Below are 18,691 nucleotides of genomic sequence, written 5' to 3'. Positions count from 1 at the left end.
GAAGACCAATCAAGTGTCTTCTCACAGCACGTGAATATGCTTAAAGTGCGCGAGCATGCACACGCTGGTAATCGAAAAGGATGCTGCTCAACATCACTTCTCAACCAGAAGTGATGTTGAGAAGTGATGTTGAGAAGTTGATTTCTTAGGGATGTGGAATGGTCCTCGGCATTACTGCAATATTCAGCCATTTCACTCTTCCTGCAATTCCTACTTTTTCCTCTCCGAATGTCGCGCGAATAAAGACAGTTTATTTCGATTCGTTCCCTGATTTATTAATTGACTATCACGTGATTTATATTACGATACGATGATATGTGATAGTAAACTACTGGCATGAATATTTCGAAGGCCAAGGGAGGAGGGGGGAAAAGGGCTCAATAGAGATGACCAATTGCCTATTGCATTTCCGGTCGTTTCTAACGTTATCTTGTTTTTAAAATTTTTCCGATTTCTCTTATAAACCGTCAGGATTTTAAGAATTGAGATCACTGACGCTCGAAACAAAAAAAGGTGCGAAAGCTTCATGAATTGCTTAAAAAGAATAACAAAAAAGAGGGACAGTCATCTCTATGATGACATATTTTTATCCGTTGTTATTCAATGCATACTTCTATCAGTTAAAATCCTATCGATCGCAAAACGAACATATTAAGCAATGCTGAGTTAACCGGTCTGAAGCTTAGGCTTCTATTGAGATGACAACACACCGCTTTGACAACAGTTATTCTCATTATTATTATGATCATTATAAAAAGATACCAATATATTAAAAAAGTGCTAATCACATATTAGAAGTGATGATTCCTCTCAGTAAGGCTTCGATACGTCTGAATCTTGATTACTGTGCTCAAATTTGGTCGCAGGATTTCTTAGGGATGTGGAATGGCAGAGAGGATTCAAAGGCTCGTGATCGAGGTGGTTTCAGATCTGTGGAATGCTTCTTATGAGGATAGAGTGAAGATTTGTGGGTTACAAGAATTGGTCAATAGACGGAAGAAGAGATATAATGTAACATAAGCTGCAAAACAGGTTTTTATGGTATGGATGTAAGGGAAAGGAAGAAGAGGTCATCATGGAAGTCGAGTTAAACCATTGTTCGTGGATGTAAGGTTTAGATTTTTTTTTGCTACGAATGTGGTGGATGAGTGGAAGAATAGGTAGAACAGGTTATTGTCATGAATTATTTTAAGGAGAAGTATGATAGGTATTGGGAATTGGCTAATGTGGTTCTCCAGCGATGAGTCTTGGATTCCATGGAGACACTCAGTTTAATAATAATAATAATAATTTTGAACAGCGGTAGCATTTAGCTTCAAGGAAACGCCTTTAGTTTCATTCTCAAATATTTTCACAATAACAGAATTCGCAATGACATTCCATTTGTTTTACTTGTGGCCAAGGAGGAGTAAGACAAGCTGCTGCGATTGTTTTCGGCCACCAGAGGAAATCCAGTCTTCGCTATTTTATCCCATTAAGACCGAGAGTCTCGTGGCAGAGGCTTTAAGGTCTGTCGAATCAAAGCATCGAACGATGCTGCACTGTGAGCGGCATTACAAGCCCGTCCCTAATCAGACATCCGATGGTGTTTGCCCGGTTCGAGCACTTTATTAAAGGTGACTTAATGTCTTTAACTGTCGTTTAATTGAATATAGCGGAGCTGATTAATTTGCCAGCGTTTTATTTTTAGAGGTTGATGTGCGAACACGAGTCGCGATTCAGACAGGTTTCCCGTGGCGATGTTGACACCTCGTGAATTGATTGATTAAGATTTAGGACTAACGAAACCATCGTGCTGGGGATCAATGCTAGATTCATTTATAAGACAAAAATTTATTCGCAGAAACGTCGCTAACAACAAAAGATGTTAAGCGTAGGGTTGGGAAAAATCGGTAAAAAATGGAGGCTCGCTTTGTACGCCCTGCAGCGGTTGACATCAACCGTGGTTATTTGTTAGTGGCTGAATTTAGAGATGAGTTATCCTTGGGAATCCCTGACGAGGCTCTAAAAAAAAGGGCCGAAACGTGTTGGATACTTAGGCGAAGTAAGAGCACATTTTAAATGTTCGCGAGGCTCCTGTGGATTTACAACTACGAGTATAACGTACAAATTATCTATTTCCAGAATTATTTAAGAAAAAGTGTGTGTGAGAGAGAAAGAGAAAGAGAGAGAGGGAGAGAGAGAGAGAAGTCAGATTAAAGTGGCATGTTTTAATCTTGTCGAAAAGCGCGATTATAACAATCTAAACAAATAATAAGATTTAAGAAATTAGATATTTCAATAGACAGTCTAAAAACTGTTTTAAATAAATGAATTTTTCTTACAAAAACAAAATTTAATTTAAAATATCGTGTAATTTTACGAACGCTTCCATAACGCAGTTGGAAGGACTCTTTGCCCTTCGAGTGGAGAAAAGCTGTTGGCAAAATCTTTGCTTATGAGAGGAATCTCATTCCTCTCAAAATGTCGTCATGAGAGGAATCTTTTCGTGAGCTTTTTCCATTTGAAGGTGATCTCATCTCACGGGGTTTTTCCTCCTGGAAACTCAGATATTTCCATTCAGCATGCAGGCATATCGGACAAAAAGCACCGAATAGACAAAAATTGCATCAGCGGGCCTGGTGTGTGGTGAAGGATTAAATTGTGGAGACGGTGTATTGTGTGCTATGGAGTGCCCTCTAGCGACAAGGAGTCACATTCATTGGATGTGTTCATGGTTTTATTCATGTCATTCCATACGAATATTGTAGTCCGTTTCACAAACTCCAGGATCTGGAGTTTTCTAAGGATCCAGATGCTCCTTCCAGTACAGATCCCTCATGTGCAGTAGAGCCAAAACCATCGCAGTTTGCATCCTATGTTTGTACATGTGTGCGTTCACGGGGGCCTGTTTAGAGGGACGAAACGGTCTCCACCTTCGTATGAGACCGGCACATGTAGAATGGATTCAAATCCAGTTCTTTCCAACCAAAGGGCTCCGTCGAAAGCAATCGAACTACGGAGGCTGTTGGATGTCAGCGGCATGTTTCAAATAAGAATGAAGTTGGTGCACGCACTTCTATTGTGATATTACAAAAAAAAAAAAAAGAAAGAAAAAGAAAGAAAGAAAATTCTGCATTGCAGTCATTCAATACGACGTTCTTTGGCTGAAAGACCTCAGTCCAGGTCCCATCTAAGATTCAAGGAACCTTTATGGAGCTATTTCAAAGTAATTCAGCTGAAAGTGAATTAGCCAGACTCATACGGAGATGTAAATGGTTTTTGCGGAGATTTCCTCCTCGTCCTGCTCCTCCCTGAACAGTTCGCCAGTAAATCTGAATGCTCACATTTAGTTAACCATAAGACACTGCGGAGATAGGATCAAAAGACCATCGGACCTAAACGCAATGAAAAATACTGAAAATGGAATGGAAATGACTTTTCTTTGTCATATTCCACTTGGAATATTAAATTAAGATGGGAACCTGAGGTCAAACAAAATGCTTTTCTCCCGTTCAAGTTGGTCTCTGATTTTATTATTGAAAGCAATTAAGTTAATATCATGACCAACAAGAACTGTTCCTTAAGCAAAGCACAGTTAAGTTTTTCGTGCTGTACATTGAAATGTTGGTGAACCGTAAATGTATCATGAGGACCTCGGAGCTAGCTACGGATTTGTAGTGCATTAGTGCTGTGTAACTGACTCTCAGTTACACAGCACTATTTTCCTAAAAAAATGATCACGATCATTTTTTTAGGAAACTGAAGAAAACATTAGGGATGGGGAGTTTTACCAGGGTTGGATGGTTTTTCTTTCCTTCCTTTTTTTTTTTTTTATTATCAGAATCAGAACAGAGAGAGAGAAGACTGTTGTTGCGATCAAACATCAGCATGAGATTTCTGATTTATCAGCATTTTCCACATGCCACTCGTGGACGAGAAATTTTGGTGAAAATTAACATCATTCAAGCGTATACACATGATGAGGATCTAAATATCTACGCATGAAGTTGAAGGGATTTTCTTTTCTAGATATTTCTGTCAGGGTAGGTGCTAGGGCAGAAAAGTGGAGCATTTATTTCCCCCCCCCCACACACACACACAAAATAAAAAAAAAAAAGCCGAAATTTCAGTTAAAAGTCATCGAATTATGTGTTGCTCCACGAGCTCTTAACAGCTGCCCGGATTTCTGTGTCATGGACGAGCGACTTGAATAATTGTGTGCTTTTTTCTTTCAGTGGGCGGAACGAACAAAACGCACAAGAATGCCACCATCAAGAAAGTCGCCCCACCCGTTGTGCCCTCACACAGTCCAAGGTCGTGCAACCCCTACGAAGAGCGTGCAACAGAAAACAGGGACTTCCATGGAGACGATTCTTTACCTCCGAGGTCTCCGCTTCCCGGTAAGTACTAATCGATCGTTACCCCCTCTGGAGGAAGTCTTCTTCACTACTCTTTTCTGTGTTCTTCTCATGAGCTATTTACCACTTAACCCGCTAATTACTATCACGGACTCAGCTGACTGTTCTAAGAAGGGTCATTTCTCTACTGGCCTCGCGATTTATTGATTCGCCTCCACTCTACGTCCAATGCCCCTTTCACCTTAACGGAAAGGTCATTCTGTCCTTACACCGAAGAAAGTAATCAATAAACTACACTCTTCTGTTCGTTGACACTGCATATCTCTAACAAGTTCCTGGGAAGAAAAACTAATAAGAATCTTTGGTTTTCTTTTAACATAATAGTTTCAGAAAACACATCAGTGGTTTCCTCAGAAAAATATAAAAGTAGACATTGCTGTTACAAGACGTTCCTACAACATTCGATCTCGACGTTGTTAACTGAAGTTTGTGTGGCAAAATCTTTGTCTTAGATGGATCTAGAACTTATTCTTCAAGACTCATAAGATCTTGAGCTCAATTATATAAGATTGTCTTCAGATTATCGAATATATGAGCTCATACGTATTCATTTGTATCTGGAAGAAGTTGGCGATTTATGAAACCACAAATATCAACAACTTTCGAACACTCTTGATGTCTGCCTGTAGCCTATGTCCTTCAGCTCAATGGATCGATCTCAATTGCATAATTCAGAATTCTGTTGCGTATCTCTGCCATTGTATCAAATGATCTCGCCAAGTTTTCCAGGACCTAGCCGCTTCAAGCGTGGAATCTTCAAGCATCAAATCACGAATCCAAACTTCCTGAATTTTCCAGAGGAAGCCGATAAATTGCTTCAAAATAATTCGTAAAATTCCTCTGAAAACGAAATGGTTCTTATTTCATTCACTGAGTTGAGCCTAAAACACAAGAACACAAAATTTTGACTTATTTCATTTGCAAACATGAAAACGTAATTTACTGCTTTAAAATTCCGAAAATGCGCACAAAAATCGCCAATTCCATTGATTGGATTTACGTAGTTAAGTTCTTCCGAAACACGTTAAGATATTGCCGTTATCTACGAGATTGTAAAGTCAAATAAGTTGTTTCATTAGAAATACAGCAAACTGTATTGTATGATTACTTGGAAAATGGAAATATTACAGCACAAGTATTTGTCTTTGCAATTTCAAGAGTCACCGCGAATTGGCACAAAAATTTATTTTTCATCATCGTAACCAAGACCTCATTCAATAACAAGGTTGTAATCTGATTCACGAACTCAGCGACTTGACTGGGCGCTCTTCTTTCCAGCATGCCCGTTGCCAAATGCACTGGTTGTTCGAGATTTACAAGGTGACAGAATGTGAAAATTACGCACGCACAAACTGGTTTCAGGAAACGAGAGCTTCAATGTGACAATTTAAAGATCCCCATCGATCATGTGTAGAAGTACGTAATTATGTCAATTACACGAAGAATGTTGGTCAGTATAAATACGTAAGATTACTTATCTAATATTTTCAAGGATTTAAGTTTTGTTTATAGAGTTTTTTTGGTGATAAAAAGCGACTTCTAAATACCTGAATGAATTACAAATATGGAATGCTTTAGACGTAGTAAACAGTGAAACATTAGTTTGGCGAGTGTCGTGTGTTATTTCAAGTGTCAGCTTATAAAGACTCCGTATGTCTATCCGTAGTAACACGGCGAATAGGCAACCGGTTCCAACTCCTACTTCCTGCGTAATGTATCCATAAACGAATTTCTTCCAATTCATGAAAAGTGCATGGTAGTGGTGCATTCTTTCTAAGTTTGATTCGGTACCGGCCATTTCAAGATGGACATTCTGGAGTGTCGTACCAACCAGAAGTAACGGTGTACCTTTTCTTGAATATTAGCCATGATTTGTGGATGCAGCGCCATTCTGCGACTGGAAGGGAAATTAGTACATTCGAAAAACATGACGTTTTCCTCTGCTGTAGGACGTTTGATTTGTTATTACTTCTAAACTAATATTACTGATGCGTATGCCGTAGTCGGTCAGATCGTTATGAAACTGTGATGTATAGTAAACCACAAGTCATGGGAGTGTGACGCTAGGGACTCTCCATATACTTCCATAATTCTCTACGTTCACTGATCTTGCATGTTCGCATTCAAACCTTGGCTATTTCAGTAGTTTACATTCGACACAACGATCTTCATTCAGGACAAAAACCCATCCATACGTCATTTTGGTAGTTACAAACTTCCCTATCCAAAATCTCAGAATATAACCTCATTCGGACGTCTTCTAGTTGCGTCATAGGTTGTTACAGTCAGGAGGCAATCAAGAAATTCCTTGTGATGTGTTGTCCACCATTAATAACATTTTTCGCAAGACACACAACTACCATTTGATTTCGTACTGCTTCATTCTTTCTCAGTGAAGCACTCAGCTAATGCATGAACATGTTTTTTTTTTTTTTTTTTTTTTATTTTTATTTTTTTTTTAGCACGGCCTTTCCATGCTTTCCGGCATCATGATCCCCGTTTGTTGTTTCTGTATAAGGCCATCTATTTCCACTTATTTTATTATTAATGCGGGAGATGAAAACTATTTTTGAGCATACATTATATTCTAAATCTAATTAATTAATTATTGCAAATTTGAGCTAACGTTTGTTCTTTCTTTTAAGTCATCTAAATTATGCTTTAAAAGTAAAATAAGACAAACAGAACTGTTGGCACTTCTGTCGAGATGGGGATGTCTGTGTTAATGTTCGGTCGTGTTTCTATTTGCAGTCGTCTTTCAACTTCAAAGGCCTTCTCTCATGGACAGCCAGGGTCCAATACAATCTCCGAGCAGAAAGTCGCAGTTTGTCAATCATTGCGAGAATGAGGTAAGAATTATTTTTTATTTCTTTTTATTCTCTCCATTTCTTAATGCCAATTCATACTTTACCTTTTCTACTTATTCGTTTACTCAACTTTACTTCTTTGTCTGTATTGTCACTACAGAATGACTGCAATTTTCTGAAAACGTCTCAAAATATTTGCGAGCATTCACCCTTATTATTGTCTGACCTTCTCCAGTATGAATGAAGATTGCGAACCATTCGTCAGCTCAAGACAAACCAAACAAAATAAATAGTTAATTTGTCTTCTTCCATCACTTCTTACAAAACGAATCAGAAGACATCCGTCCACTTAGCCCACTTGTTGAACTCGAGCTTGTCGCAATGAACAAAAACAAATGGGGCTTTTTATTCATGCTTCTCTAACATTTCCTCTGTTTGCAAGTTCTGATCCCTGAGTACAAAAACAACTGCGGGTAACATTGAAAATGAAGTTCAGACTGTTCCCAGAGAAAGCGATGCGATTAAAGTTTTCTTTTTCTTTCTTTCTGCTGGGGCAGACGTATTAATAATGCATCAGAAGCAAGGAAGCTCACTAGTGTTGTACATGGCGAGGTCGATAAGACGCACGCCTTTTGTTTAGCAAGATCTCGCTTTGTTCCGTGAAGGCTGCGCGCGCGTACACACGGTGAGATATTTCTAGGTCTTTTCCAAATGACGTCAAGTTAGCCAATCTTACGTTTCTACTGGGCGACTGAATAAGCAATCGTAAGAAGTAGCTTAACAAATGCACGCGGCCGCCACACACTCATAAATCCATTCAGTCACAAGGCGTTAGTTTAATTTTCTAAGCCACATCGTTACTTGTTAATACAATTTTTGTATCTGTCCCAGTCGGGGAACAGATTCGTTCCTCGGACCTGCTGCTTCTCTCCCGTCGCCCTCGCATTTGGGTGGTGAGTTTCTACTTACCGACATTCAACTTAAAACACTCTTCAATATAATGACTTTGACTGTTTTGTGAAAATTACGAAATTTTAAGTTATTGAAGACGTCTTCTTTGTTTTTGTTAAGAAACAAACAAACAAATCTCGTTTTTGGTGCAGAAATGCAGAAACACCGAGGATACAAAACAACTGAATCTTAACCATTCTTTCTTTAACTAAGAGTTTCCAATCTTAATCCAAGCTTCTCCATGTAAAGGAGGATGTGAAATAATATCTTCTTATTTCACAAGGGCCATTTCGCCAACACCGAAAACAAATGCTAACACTGTAAAAAAATTTAGACCTCAGAAATACCGAGAGTAAGAAGCAGAAGTCTGTTATTTTAACAGCGTTAATGTATTCGTAACAGACAAATGATAAGCGAATATTAATCTGCACTAAATACAAATAAATAGCTCGTTCATAAAATGAAACCAGGGAATATTATTTACATTTATTTGCAAACCTCAAGGGCTCACTTTAGTGAGTACGGGCATGGCAAACCCGATACCAGATGCTGCACCATGCCTTACTTTATGTAATATACATCTGTTATATTATTCTGTAGACTGATCCCTCCCCTTCTTTCTTTGCTTCTTTCTCCTCTCCTTGCTCCTTCCCCCTGATGCTATTAGAATATTCGAGGGCTAGGGGTGAATCTTTCCTATCTTGCTAAGTCATTTCGTCTTATGCCGCCACCGAAGGAGGCAAGCTAGCCTGAATAGGTGCCGGTCCCAAGCCCGGATAAATGACGAGGGTTGATGTCAGGAAGGGCATTCGGTCGTAAAACTTCACTGCCAGCTCTAGCTATGATATGAGTTAAAGAGAAAATGATATAAAGGGCTAGGGCGTACCCCTTAAGCGACGCGCAGCCACATCGCTCTACAGCTGCGAGAAGTAGACGAGGGCTACCGCATCAAGGGCGGGCGCGGTTAAAGAAGCAAGCCCAGCAGGTGGAGAGGATGTTTCGAGTGGGAACACTGAATGTTGGAAGCATGACTGGAAGGGGAAGAGAGGGGGCAGACATGATGAGGAAGAGGAAGTTGGACATTTTATGTGTGCAGGAGACAAAGTGGAAGGGGGGGGAAAGGCAAAGGAACTGGGAGATGGATGTAAATTGTTCTACTCTGGAGCGAATAACGAGGGAAGAAATGGTGTAGGAATTGTGGCGTGTGGCAGAATGAAGGGCGAAGTACTGGAAGTGGGTAGAAGGAACGACAGGATCATGCGAATGAAATTGGGTCTTGGAGAAGAGCGGGTGGTCGTATTATGTATATATGCCCCGCAAATTGGCTGTACAGCAGAGGAGAAAGATGAGCTCTGGAACGTGTTAGATGAAGAAATGAGGGAACTGGAAGAAAACGAGATGGTGATTGTAGAGGAGACTTGAACGGACACATAGGGAGACAGAATAGAGACTGTGAAAGGGTGCATGGTGGCAAACGGAGTGGGAATGATGAACCAGGAAGGAGAGAGGATTGTGGACGTTGCAGTAGCGTTTGATCTGGCAATTGTGAATTCGTTTTTCTACAAGAGGGAAGAACATTTGATAAAGTTTAGGAGTGGTAACAACAGTTCACAAATTGACTACATTTTGACTAGAAGAAAACATCTTAAGGTTGTGACAAATTGTAAAGTAATTCCAACAGATCAAGTGGCACAGCAACACCGACTGCTATGCGCAGACTTTAAAATAAGATCGAAGATAAGAACCTCTGGATGCCATGGGATGAAGACAATTAAGTGGTTTCACTTAAAAGAGGAGAGTGTGAGGAATCGTTTTAGGGAGAGGGTGTTAGAGAGGATTTCGGATGGACTGGAAAGTGTACAAGATTGGTGGAAACATAATTCAAAAGTAATCTTGAGCTGTGCAATCGAGGTGCTTGGTGAGACATCTGGAAAGATTAGAGAGCAGAAGGAGGGTTGGTGGTGGAATAATAATGTACAAGTGGCAGTGACAGCTAAGAGGAAGGCAAAGCAGAAGTGGGATGAGTCAAGAGTGGAAGAGGACAGAGAGGTGTACAGAAAGAGAAAGCAGGAAGCCAAGAGAGTTGTGGCACAAGCGAAGACCATGGCATATCAAGATCTACATATCAAGATCTATATGATCAATTAGAAACAAAGGAAGTGTTATGCTTTCTCCAGATCAATAAATGCCAGATGATGGAAAAGTTTCGAGAGTAACAACGGGAGCTACATCTGGCATTTATTGATCTGGAGAAAGCATACGATAGAGTGCCAAGCCAAGAAATCTGGAGGTGTCTGAGGGAGAAGAAGGTTCCCGAGAAATATGTCAGGTTGGTGCAGGAGATGTACAGAAATGTGAAGACAAATGTTCGGACCTGTCTGGGACAGACAGAAAGTTTTCAAGTCACAGTTGGCTTGCATCGAGGGTCAGCATTAAGTCCGTTTCTGTTTAATATTGTGATGGAGGGGTGAGAGAAGATGCGCCTTGGACAATGTTCCTGATGAAGGAAATGTCATCAGGAAGGTGAGGAACTTTAGATACTTAGGTTCAACAGTGGAAGACGATGGAGGAGCTGAGAAGGAAGTGGGATGCAGGATACAAGCGGGTTGGAGGAACTGGAGGGAGATGGCTGGAGTGTTATGCGATAAGAGAGTGCCAATCAATCTGAAAGGCAAAATCTATAGGACAGTAGTGAGACCAGCTATGACGTATGCTATAGAAACTGTGGCCCTGAGGAAAAATAACATCAGCAGGATGGAAGTAGCAGAGATGAGAATGCTTAGGTGGATGTGCGGTGTGACCAGAAAGGATCGTCTGAGAAATGACTGTGTGAGGGGAACAGTGGAAGTTACGAACTTAGGAGCGAAGGAATGATGGAAAAGTTTCGAGAGTAACAACGGGAGCTACATCTGGCATTTATTGATCTGGAGAAAGCATACGATAGAGTGCCAAGCCAAGAAATCTGGAGGTGTCTGAGGGAGAAGAAGGTTCCCGAGAAATATGTCAGGTTGGTGCAGGAGATGTACAGAAATGTGAAGACAAATGTTCGGACCTGTCTGGGACAGACAGAAAGTTTTCAAGTCACAGTTGGCTTGCATCGAGGGTCAGCATTAAGTCCGTTTCTGTTTAATATTGTGATGGAGGGGGTGAGAGAAGATGCGCCTTGGACAATGTTCCTGATGAAGGAAATGTCATCAGGAAGGTGAGGAACTTTAGATACTTAGGTTCAACAGTGGAAGACGATGGAGGAGCTGAGAAGGAAGTGGGATGCAGGATACAAGCGGGTTGGAGGAACTGGAGGGAGATGGCTGGAGTGTTATGCGATAAGAGAGTGCCAATCAATCTGAAAGGCAAAATCTATAGGACAGTAGTGAGACCAGCTATGACGTATGCTATAGAAACTGTGGCCCTGAGGAAAAATAACATCAGCAGGATGGAAGTAGCAGAGATGAGAATGCTTAGGTGGATGTGCGGTGTGACCAGAAAGGATCGTCTGAGAAATGACTGTGTGAGGGGAACAGTGGAAGTTACGAACTTAGGAGCGAAGGAATGATGGAAAAGTTTCGAGAGTAACAACGGGAGCTACATCTGGCATTTATTGATCTGGAGAAAGCATACGATAGAGTGCCAAGCCAAGAAATCTGGAGGTGTCTGAGGGAGAAGAAGGTTCCCGAGAAATATGTCAGGTTGGTGCAGGAGATGTACAGAAATGTGAAGACAAATGTTCGGACCTGTCTGGGACAGACAGAAAGTTTTCAAGTCACAGTTGGCTTGCATCGAGGGTCAGCATTAAGTCCGTTTCTGTTTAATATTGTGATGGAGGGGGTGAGAGAAGATGCGCCTTGGACAATGTTCCTGATGAAGGAAATGTCATCAGGAAGGTGAGGAACTTTAGATACTTAGGTTCAACAGTGGAAGACGATGGAGGAGCTGAGAAGGAAGTGGGATGCAGGATACAAGCGGGTTGGAGGAACTGGAGGGAGATGGCTGGAGTGTTATGCGATAAGAGAGTGCCAATCAATCTGAAAGGCAAAATCTATAGGACAGTAGTGAGACCAGCTATGACGTATGCTATAGAAACTGTGGCCCTGAGGAAAAATAACATCAGCAGGATGGAAGTAGCAGAGATGAGAATGCTTAGGTGGATGTGCGGTGTGACCAGAAAGGATCGTCTGAGAAATGACTGTGTGAGGGGAACAGTGGAAGTTACGAACTTAGGAGCGAAGATACAGGAGGCAAGGGTGAGATGGTTTGGTCATGTGATGAGGAGGGAGGACGAATATGTGGGAAGAAGGGTCATGCAGATGGATGTGCAAGGAAGGAGGAAGCGTGGGCGGCCAAAGAAGAGATGGAGGGAGCTGGTAGAAGAGGACTTGAGGATGAAGAACTTGGATGTGGTAACAGCCCAAGACAGGAGGATGTGGAGGAGACTCATCATCAACAGTAACCCAATTAAGTGGGAGAAGGCTGCAGAAGAAGAATTTGCAAATGCTAATTTTAGTCAGTTGCCGAATCTTGAATGGATACGAAGAGGTTGTTTTACAATTATGCCAAAGCAAACAGACTGAGTGGAATTTCTTTATTTTGTTTGTCAATTGAGTGGCGTGGGATATATATATATATATATATATATATATATATATATATATATCGAACTCACAACATGCTGGTTAGATAACAGAGACGATTTCCACTCTGCAACCTACATAAGAAGCTCCAGTAGAGTTTGCAGGATGCAGAGGGAAAGCTTACAATAACAATTTAAAAATTAGCAGGAAAAAACTAAATATTTTTCTTTAGTAACTCTCATCAGGAAGAGAATAAAGGTGATGTAAAGTTAGTGAGTCATCTAATTCTACAAACAAACAATTTCAAATAAAGTGCTGCCATGGATCTCAATTTAGCAGAACTTATAATATAAATGTTTCAGAATAAATCAAAATTAAATAATAAATATTTTAACTAAATATTCAAACTTAGAAAATGGAATATTTTCTTAATGAGTAGTATTATTGTTGTCGTTGCAGAGAATCCACGTGACCCAAGCCATAATTCATGTACAGCCGGATCCAAGCAGTCTACCCAGTACTCCGCTAGGTGGCAGTGATTCTCCTTGTCTTTCAACTGGTAAGTGTCGTAGGTTAATGTATTAGGTTTTTAATAATATCGAGAGAACTTTTAGGATATCCGAAGAATTCTGAAAAATGAAATATTTTAAAATAGATTTAAGACTGCCACATATAAATTTAAGACCCAGATGTCGCTTTCTGGAAGGAGAAGATAATTCAGTGCGAGAAAAATGGCATCTCACCACCCAATCAAATTCGCTACCGCATTTGCGTATTTAAACAAATCATAATTGTCGATGTCGAAGAAGTTAGGTGATGTTATCATCCTTTTTTCCTCGGATTATTCCAATGTGGAATTTTTCCGCCCAGTTTGGAGGAATCCATATGTAAATATTAATTGAATTTTATTGAATATTAATTGAACATTAAGGTTTACTGTCGCGTTACGTTTCACTGAAGTCCTCTAATATATTTCACTAATTTATGGTAGTTAAATGCCATAAACGAGGTGAGAGAAGTTTGATATTAATATCATCGAGGTCATACGAATGATGTACATTAGGTCGTCGCTATCTCTTAATTTACATTTGCTTGCTTTCGACGCATATCTTTAGAGTCAAGCAGTCATTATTATTTACACGTAACCGATTTTAAGGTCTGTGCAGATTTTCTTAAAAATTGTTTATTATTTAATTGACTTTTGAAACATTTCTGATTTTTAACACTGATTCGTGTATTTATTTACATAAGCCTAAAAACTGAAACTTGTAGAATAGAGTCTACATTCGGATAACTTACTACACTTATTTGACTTAGAGGTTTTTCACAAATTCTATAATGTTTTGTAGCCTTTTTCACTGCGAAATTTCATAGATATAAATGTTTCTGGACCATTTGCACAAATCTTTTGATTGATTGCATAATGTGTAACTGAAAATTAAATGCATATACGATATATTAATATATATTATAAGGAAATAATGTTAAATATTCTCAACAAAACATTCTTGTGGTAAAGAGAAGGAAAACGATAGATGGCGCAAGTGTCTAGCGATAATATCATGCAATCTTTGCTTATTCTTGGATAAAGAATTAAACAATACAATTTTTGGCAAGTTTAATATATATATATAAAGTTTTTACCTTGGGTATAAACAAATACGTTAAAGATACAAGAAATTTTATACTTGGTTTTAATCCTTTTTCCAAGGAAGCAAAACAAAGTTTTGCACGTGAAATATATTCACGCCTGAGCTACTTGTATATAGAGGCTAATAACTTCATATCGCTTGCCTTATATGTATCCCATAATGCAAAGCACCCCTTTCAGGCGTGTATAATGTAATGCAATGCAATGCATAATGGGAAGGGCCGCTAGAAGGTCGAGCACCTTTTGTCTACTTGTATATGAGATATACAAGTCTTCTGCATTACTTCAACCTTGGTATCTCTCCTGGGTCTGGCTCCCACTGAAGAGACCTCAATAAAGGTCGAAACCGGTCTGGGTAGTGGCCCTTCCATTATGCATTGGAAGGGCATTACACACGCCTGAAAGGGGTGTGTGCTTTGCATTATGGGATACATAATAAGGCAAGTGATATGAAGTCATTAGCCTCTATATACAAGTAGCTCAGACGTGAATATATTTCACGTGCAAAACTTTGTTTTGCTTACTTGGGAAAAGGATTAAAACCAAGTATAAAATTTCTTGGTATCTTTAACATATATATTTTTGTACTCAACATACTTGGATTACTAATTGATGGCTCAGATCGGGATTGGTATATAAGCTAAACAAATTACAGATTAGACCTCGTATTTACAAGGGTATCCGTCTCAGTATAACTTAAAATTTACTCGCAGAGGAGTGGCTTGTAAAAATTATTACTAAGGGGTCACAACAACCTCAAATCCTGCCCTGAAGAAACCTTTTTCATTTTCTGAAAAGTGTGTCTGTGTTATTCAAAACATGCGCAGAAAAGAATTTTGAAGTAAAGTTTCACATTTCGAAAGTACTGACGCTGCTTGTACTACAATTGGAAATAGAGAATGCGTGCTATTGATATAACTGAGTATGAAGTTTGGATTTAGAATCAGACCGGGGTCGACTTGCGAATTGCATGCTTTGTGTTGGAGTGCTTTGTTTATTCAACGTTTATTTCCGGACGCAACGAATTTCTACGAGTCTTTTCCAGTGCCTCGAGGTTACCTTCTTCCTGTAATTGTTCCACAGAATTCTAGCAGGAGGGCGGGTGTGTACACACGGTGGTCGCGATCACGAGAGTGCGAATTCTCAAGAGACCAAAACAGAGACAAAATGGAGGATTGAATCGTGTAAGGAAGTTACCGGCACACGTCTCTTCCCCTCCCAGGGGGAACATCCAAAAGCAGCGCTGTTCACCTTGCACACCGCTGATAAAGCATCGCTGCCTCGGACTTAACACAGGCCATTCGATGCTTTCGGGTGAAGTCCTACTGCTCGTGCAGCTGGTCACTGTCGTAACGATGATCGATACGACTAAATGCACCTCATAAGGGAGGTAACTGCTCGTACTTCACGGCGAGTCTGGCAGATAGGTGATCGCGGCACCAGTAAATACCACGTGCTCACGAGGGAAGGCTGCCGGCACGTTTACTTCTAAGTATTGCAATCGCTGCAGTGTAATCTAACGCGCGCTACCTGAAAAGGTCGCCACCAAACGAAACATGAGTTGCAATCGAAAGCATTCTCACACTTTTCGTAAAAAAAATAAAAAGAGAGCCGACCCTAACTCTGTTGGCGGGCTTTGCCTTCACATAATTTCTTGTTTTCTCCTTCGCAGGAAGCTACCTGAGTGGAACGCAGCTGTCTTTGGAGGACCACGGTATCGACATGAGTCCTGGTCGAGACAGTCCTGGAGCTAGCAGTGGCGGAAGTGCATCCAGCAGCGGAAGTTCCTCCCGATATTCGACCTCTAGCCTTGACAGCGGACGCGCCTCAGCGCCCGGAAATGATAGCAAGGTAATTACTTGAACACAACAAATACAAACATTCGCTTAGTGAAATAAAGAAGGGTTCATCGCGCGAAATTCCTTAACACCACACTGTCAGAGAACGAAGGCATTACTGGGATCGAGGGTATTATTATCACGCCACACGTATCAAATACGCGGGTTGCGGGGTTCATGCGATGATATTTTAATGCTGCACTTGCGATTGCTTTTAACATTGTAATTTATTTACTCCTTTTTTGTGAAAGAAAAATGTGTACTCCATAAATGCAGTATTGTATTTAATAGATTATGTAGAAAATACGTGTAAAATTTAATCGGAGAAAAATATGCTTTCAAAACTCTCATGTTTCATTTTTGTATGATAGATTAAATGAAGCATTAAAAAAAACATGGATCATGTAGAACTCTTGTATGAACAGTCATTTTCAATTAAATAAAACAGTGGTACAGGATAAACAAACTGAATAAATAACTAAACAGAGTAAATAAATAAATTAGCAGACAAAACTTAACTGATATCTGCTAATTACAACTTTTAGGATCGGTCATGTATTGCGTTTCCATAGTAACAGTTTGTTTACTCAACATAGGAAAGACAAGTCGATCTCTCCTCCTTTCCAACATCAATTGCGGGTTCATTAGTATCCTAATGAACCCGCCCTCATTGTCTTACCGTTTTCTTATGCGAAACATGCACAAAATGCTCACCAAATGTACCCTTAATATCGCTGTGTCCGTTCGCACCAGAATTTTCGGTGATATCGCAATAATAAATGATTCATAAATACTAAGGGATCCTTATTGAAGTACTAAACAAACGAAACTGACAAAAATTTATTTTCCATTATATTTTGTTAATTTTTTCTTTCTTTTTGATGTACATAAAGAAGCAATGTCGTGAAATGATGTAATTATACTTCGCTTCATCTGCAGGTGTCGCATCGTAGGCTCTCCGTTCAGAGTTACGAGTCGGGAGGTTCCCCGCAAAGACACAGTTACCACAGTTCCAGCTCCAGTCTGGGCAGTGCAGAGGACCACATTCTCCTTCTGTCGCAGGGACCAAACGTGGCGGAAATGATGCTGCATGGATTGCAGGTAGAAACAATTCAGACTACTTTTAAAAAAAAAAGTTTTCGGTTTCAAAGGCAAATATTATCGTCTACTCTTCAATGAAGGATATTTATTACCCTTTCATTTAATAATTTTCATTGTCAAGTTAATTATAATGGGAATGATTTTCATGTATGATGGATGCAAAACTGTGGTACAAAACCAGTATGAAAAATCATCTTTTGTTATCATCTGTTGGGCTTTTAATATATATTAGACTTGGATTCACGGTTCTAGCTTATTGTGAAATACTGCCCAATCTAAATCAAGAGAATTCAAATTTCTACGGAATTTATGTTTGCTATTAAAGCAAAATTGTTTCAATCCTGCACTCTTTCACACACATAAATGTAATCCAAACTGTTGAAGCTTGATTTAGCTCTGAATCCTGCTCGAGAGCCATAAGGTGATCAACACTGTGTTAGGGGAAAAAAAGAAAAAAAAAAGAAAAGAAAAAGGATGTAAAAAAAAAAAAGAGGATGCACTTGCTGTCCGTGCTTGGGTTATTAGCAGTCAACCGCTATAAGTTCGCCCACCGTTTGTAGGTCCCTGCTTCGCGTCTTTCCAAGATTAGTCGATTCATGCTGAAGGGGAGAAAGAAATGAAGGACGTCCGAATTGGTCGCCAACACGCGAAATCACGTGCTTTATAGGTAAAATTTTCCAACTGTTATACAAGCAACATAGTTAACTACAATGATCATAAAAGAGAAGTTAATTTTCCGACCGGTAATAATAAACAACTCATCCCACAATACGGACTGATTACCCTATTACCGGAATGGATTCTCCTCTTTCTGAGATGCGCAGAAGTGTCGAAGGATCTCTAATCGGTGCGAACTTTTTTTTACTGGTTCAACAATTTTATTAGCACCAAATGGCGAAATTGCACTCAATAAAAAACGGTTGGCGATGTTAACAGGCTCAAGTGGACATCCTGCGCTCAGCCTTAATTTGAAAGCGCGCTTAGAGTGGGACTGTGCGTGTGTGCGTGCGTTACCCATTCATTGTCATTGGGTAAGGTTGATTTTGGTGCATTCCGTGCAGATGCAAAGGAGAACGATTTCGAGAGATTCCCATGGGAGAAGGGATGAACGGAAGATCATGAGACTTCCTGGTCCTGCTTTACAGACGCGGGTTTGTAAACATCTATGCCCACAACGAGATTCGACCAGTAATAAAAGAAATTATTTTCTCTTATTCCTGAGCGCTACCTTTACACGCTGGATTATTCTGCGATGACAGCTTTAGTGTGGATGACGTGCACGCAGCACTTCTGTCAAGTTGCAGCTAAACGACTTTAGTTGACGTCTCTTTCGTGAGTTTGAAAATGAATTCGCTTTTCGTCTCTGTTCGTGGAA

General features: G+C 40.0%; 2 protein-coding genes across 2 annotated transcripts in view; one reads left to right on the top strand and one right to left on the bottom strand.

Annotated features, from left to right (window-relative positions):
• Positions 1 to 18,691, top strand: part of LOC150097122 (uncharacterized) — a 267,734-nt gene that overhangs the window by 67,827 nt on the left and 181,216 nt on the right. Inside the window, exons 2-6 of the mRNA XM_090407534.1 lie at positions 4,218 to 4,382; positions 7,152 to 7,249; positions 13,186 to 13,285; positions 16,050 to 16,228; positions 17,155 to 17,316. Coding sequence (XP_090263660.1) covers positions 4,218 to 4,382; positions 7,152 to 7,249; positions 13,186 to 13,285; positions 16,050 to 16,228; positions 17,155 to 17,316 — 704 coding nt within the window. The remainder of the gene's footprint in view (positions 1 to 4,217; positions 4,383 to 7,151; positions 7,250 to 13,185; positions 13,286 to 16,049; positions 16,229 to 17,154; positions 17,317 to 18,691) is intronic.
• Positions 1 to 18,691, bottom strand: part of Polr3H (RNA polymerase III subunit H) — a 245,335-nt gene that overhangs the window by 215,560 nt on the left and 11,084 nt on the right. The window lies entirely within an intron of this gene.

The sequence above is a fragment of the Typopeltis vanoorti genome, chromosome 17, assembly GCF_054136105.1.
Source record: "Typopeltis vanoorti isolate ZY-2024b chromosome 17, IOZ_Tvanoo_1.0, whole genome shotgun sequence".
Classification (NCBI taxonomy): Eukaryota; Metazoa; Arthropoda; class Arachnida; order Uropygi; family Thelyphonidae; genus Typopeltis; species Typopeltis vanoorti.
The sequence above is the reverse complement of the archived record's forward strand: the minus strand, read 5'-3'. Positions and strand labels throughout refer to the sequence as shown.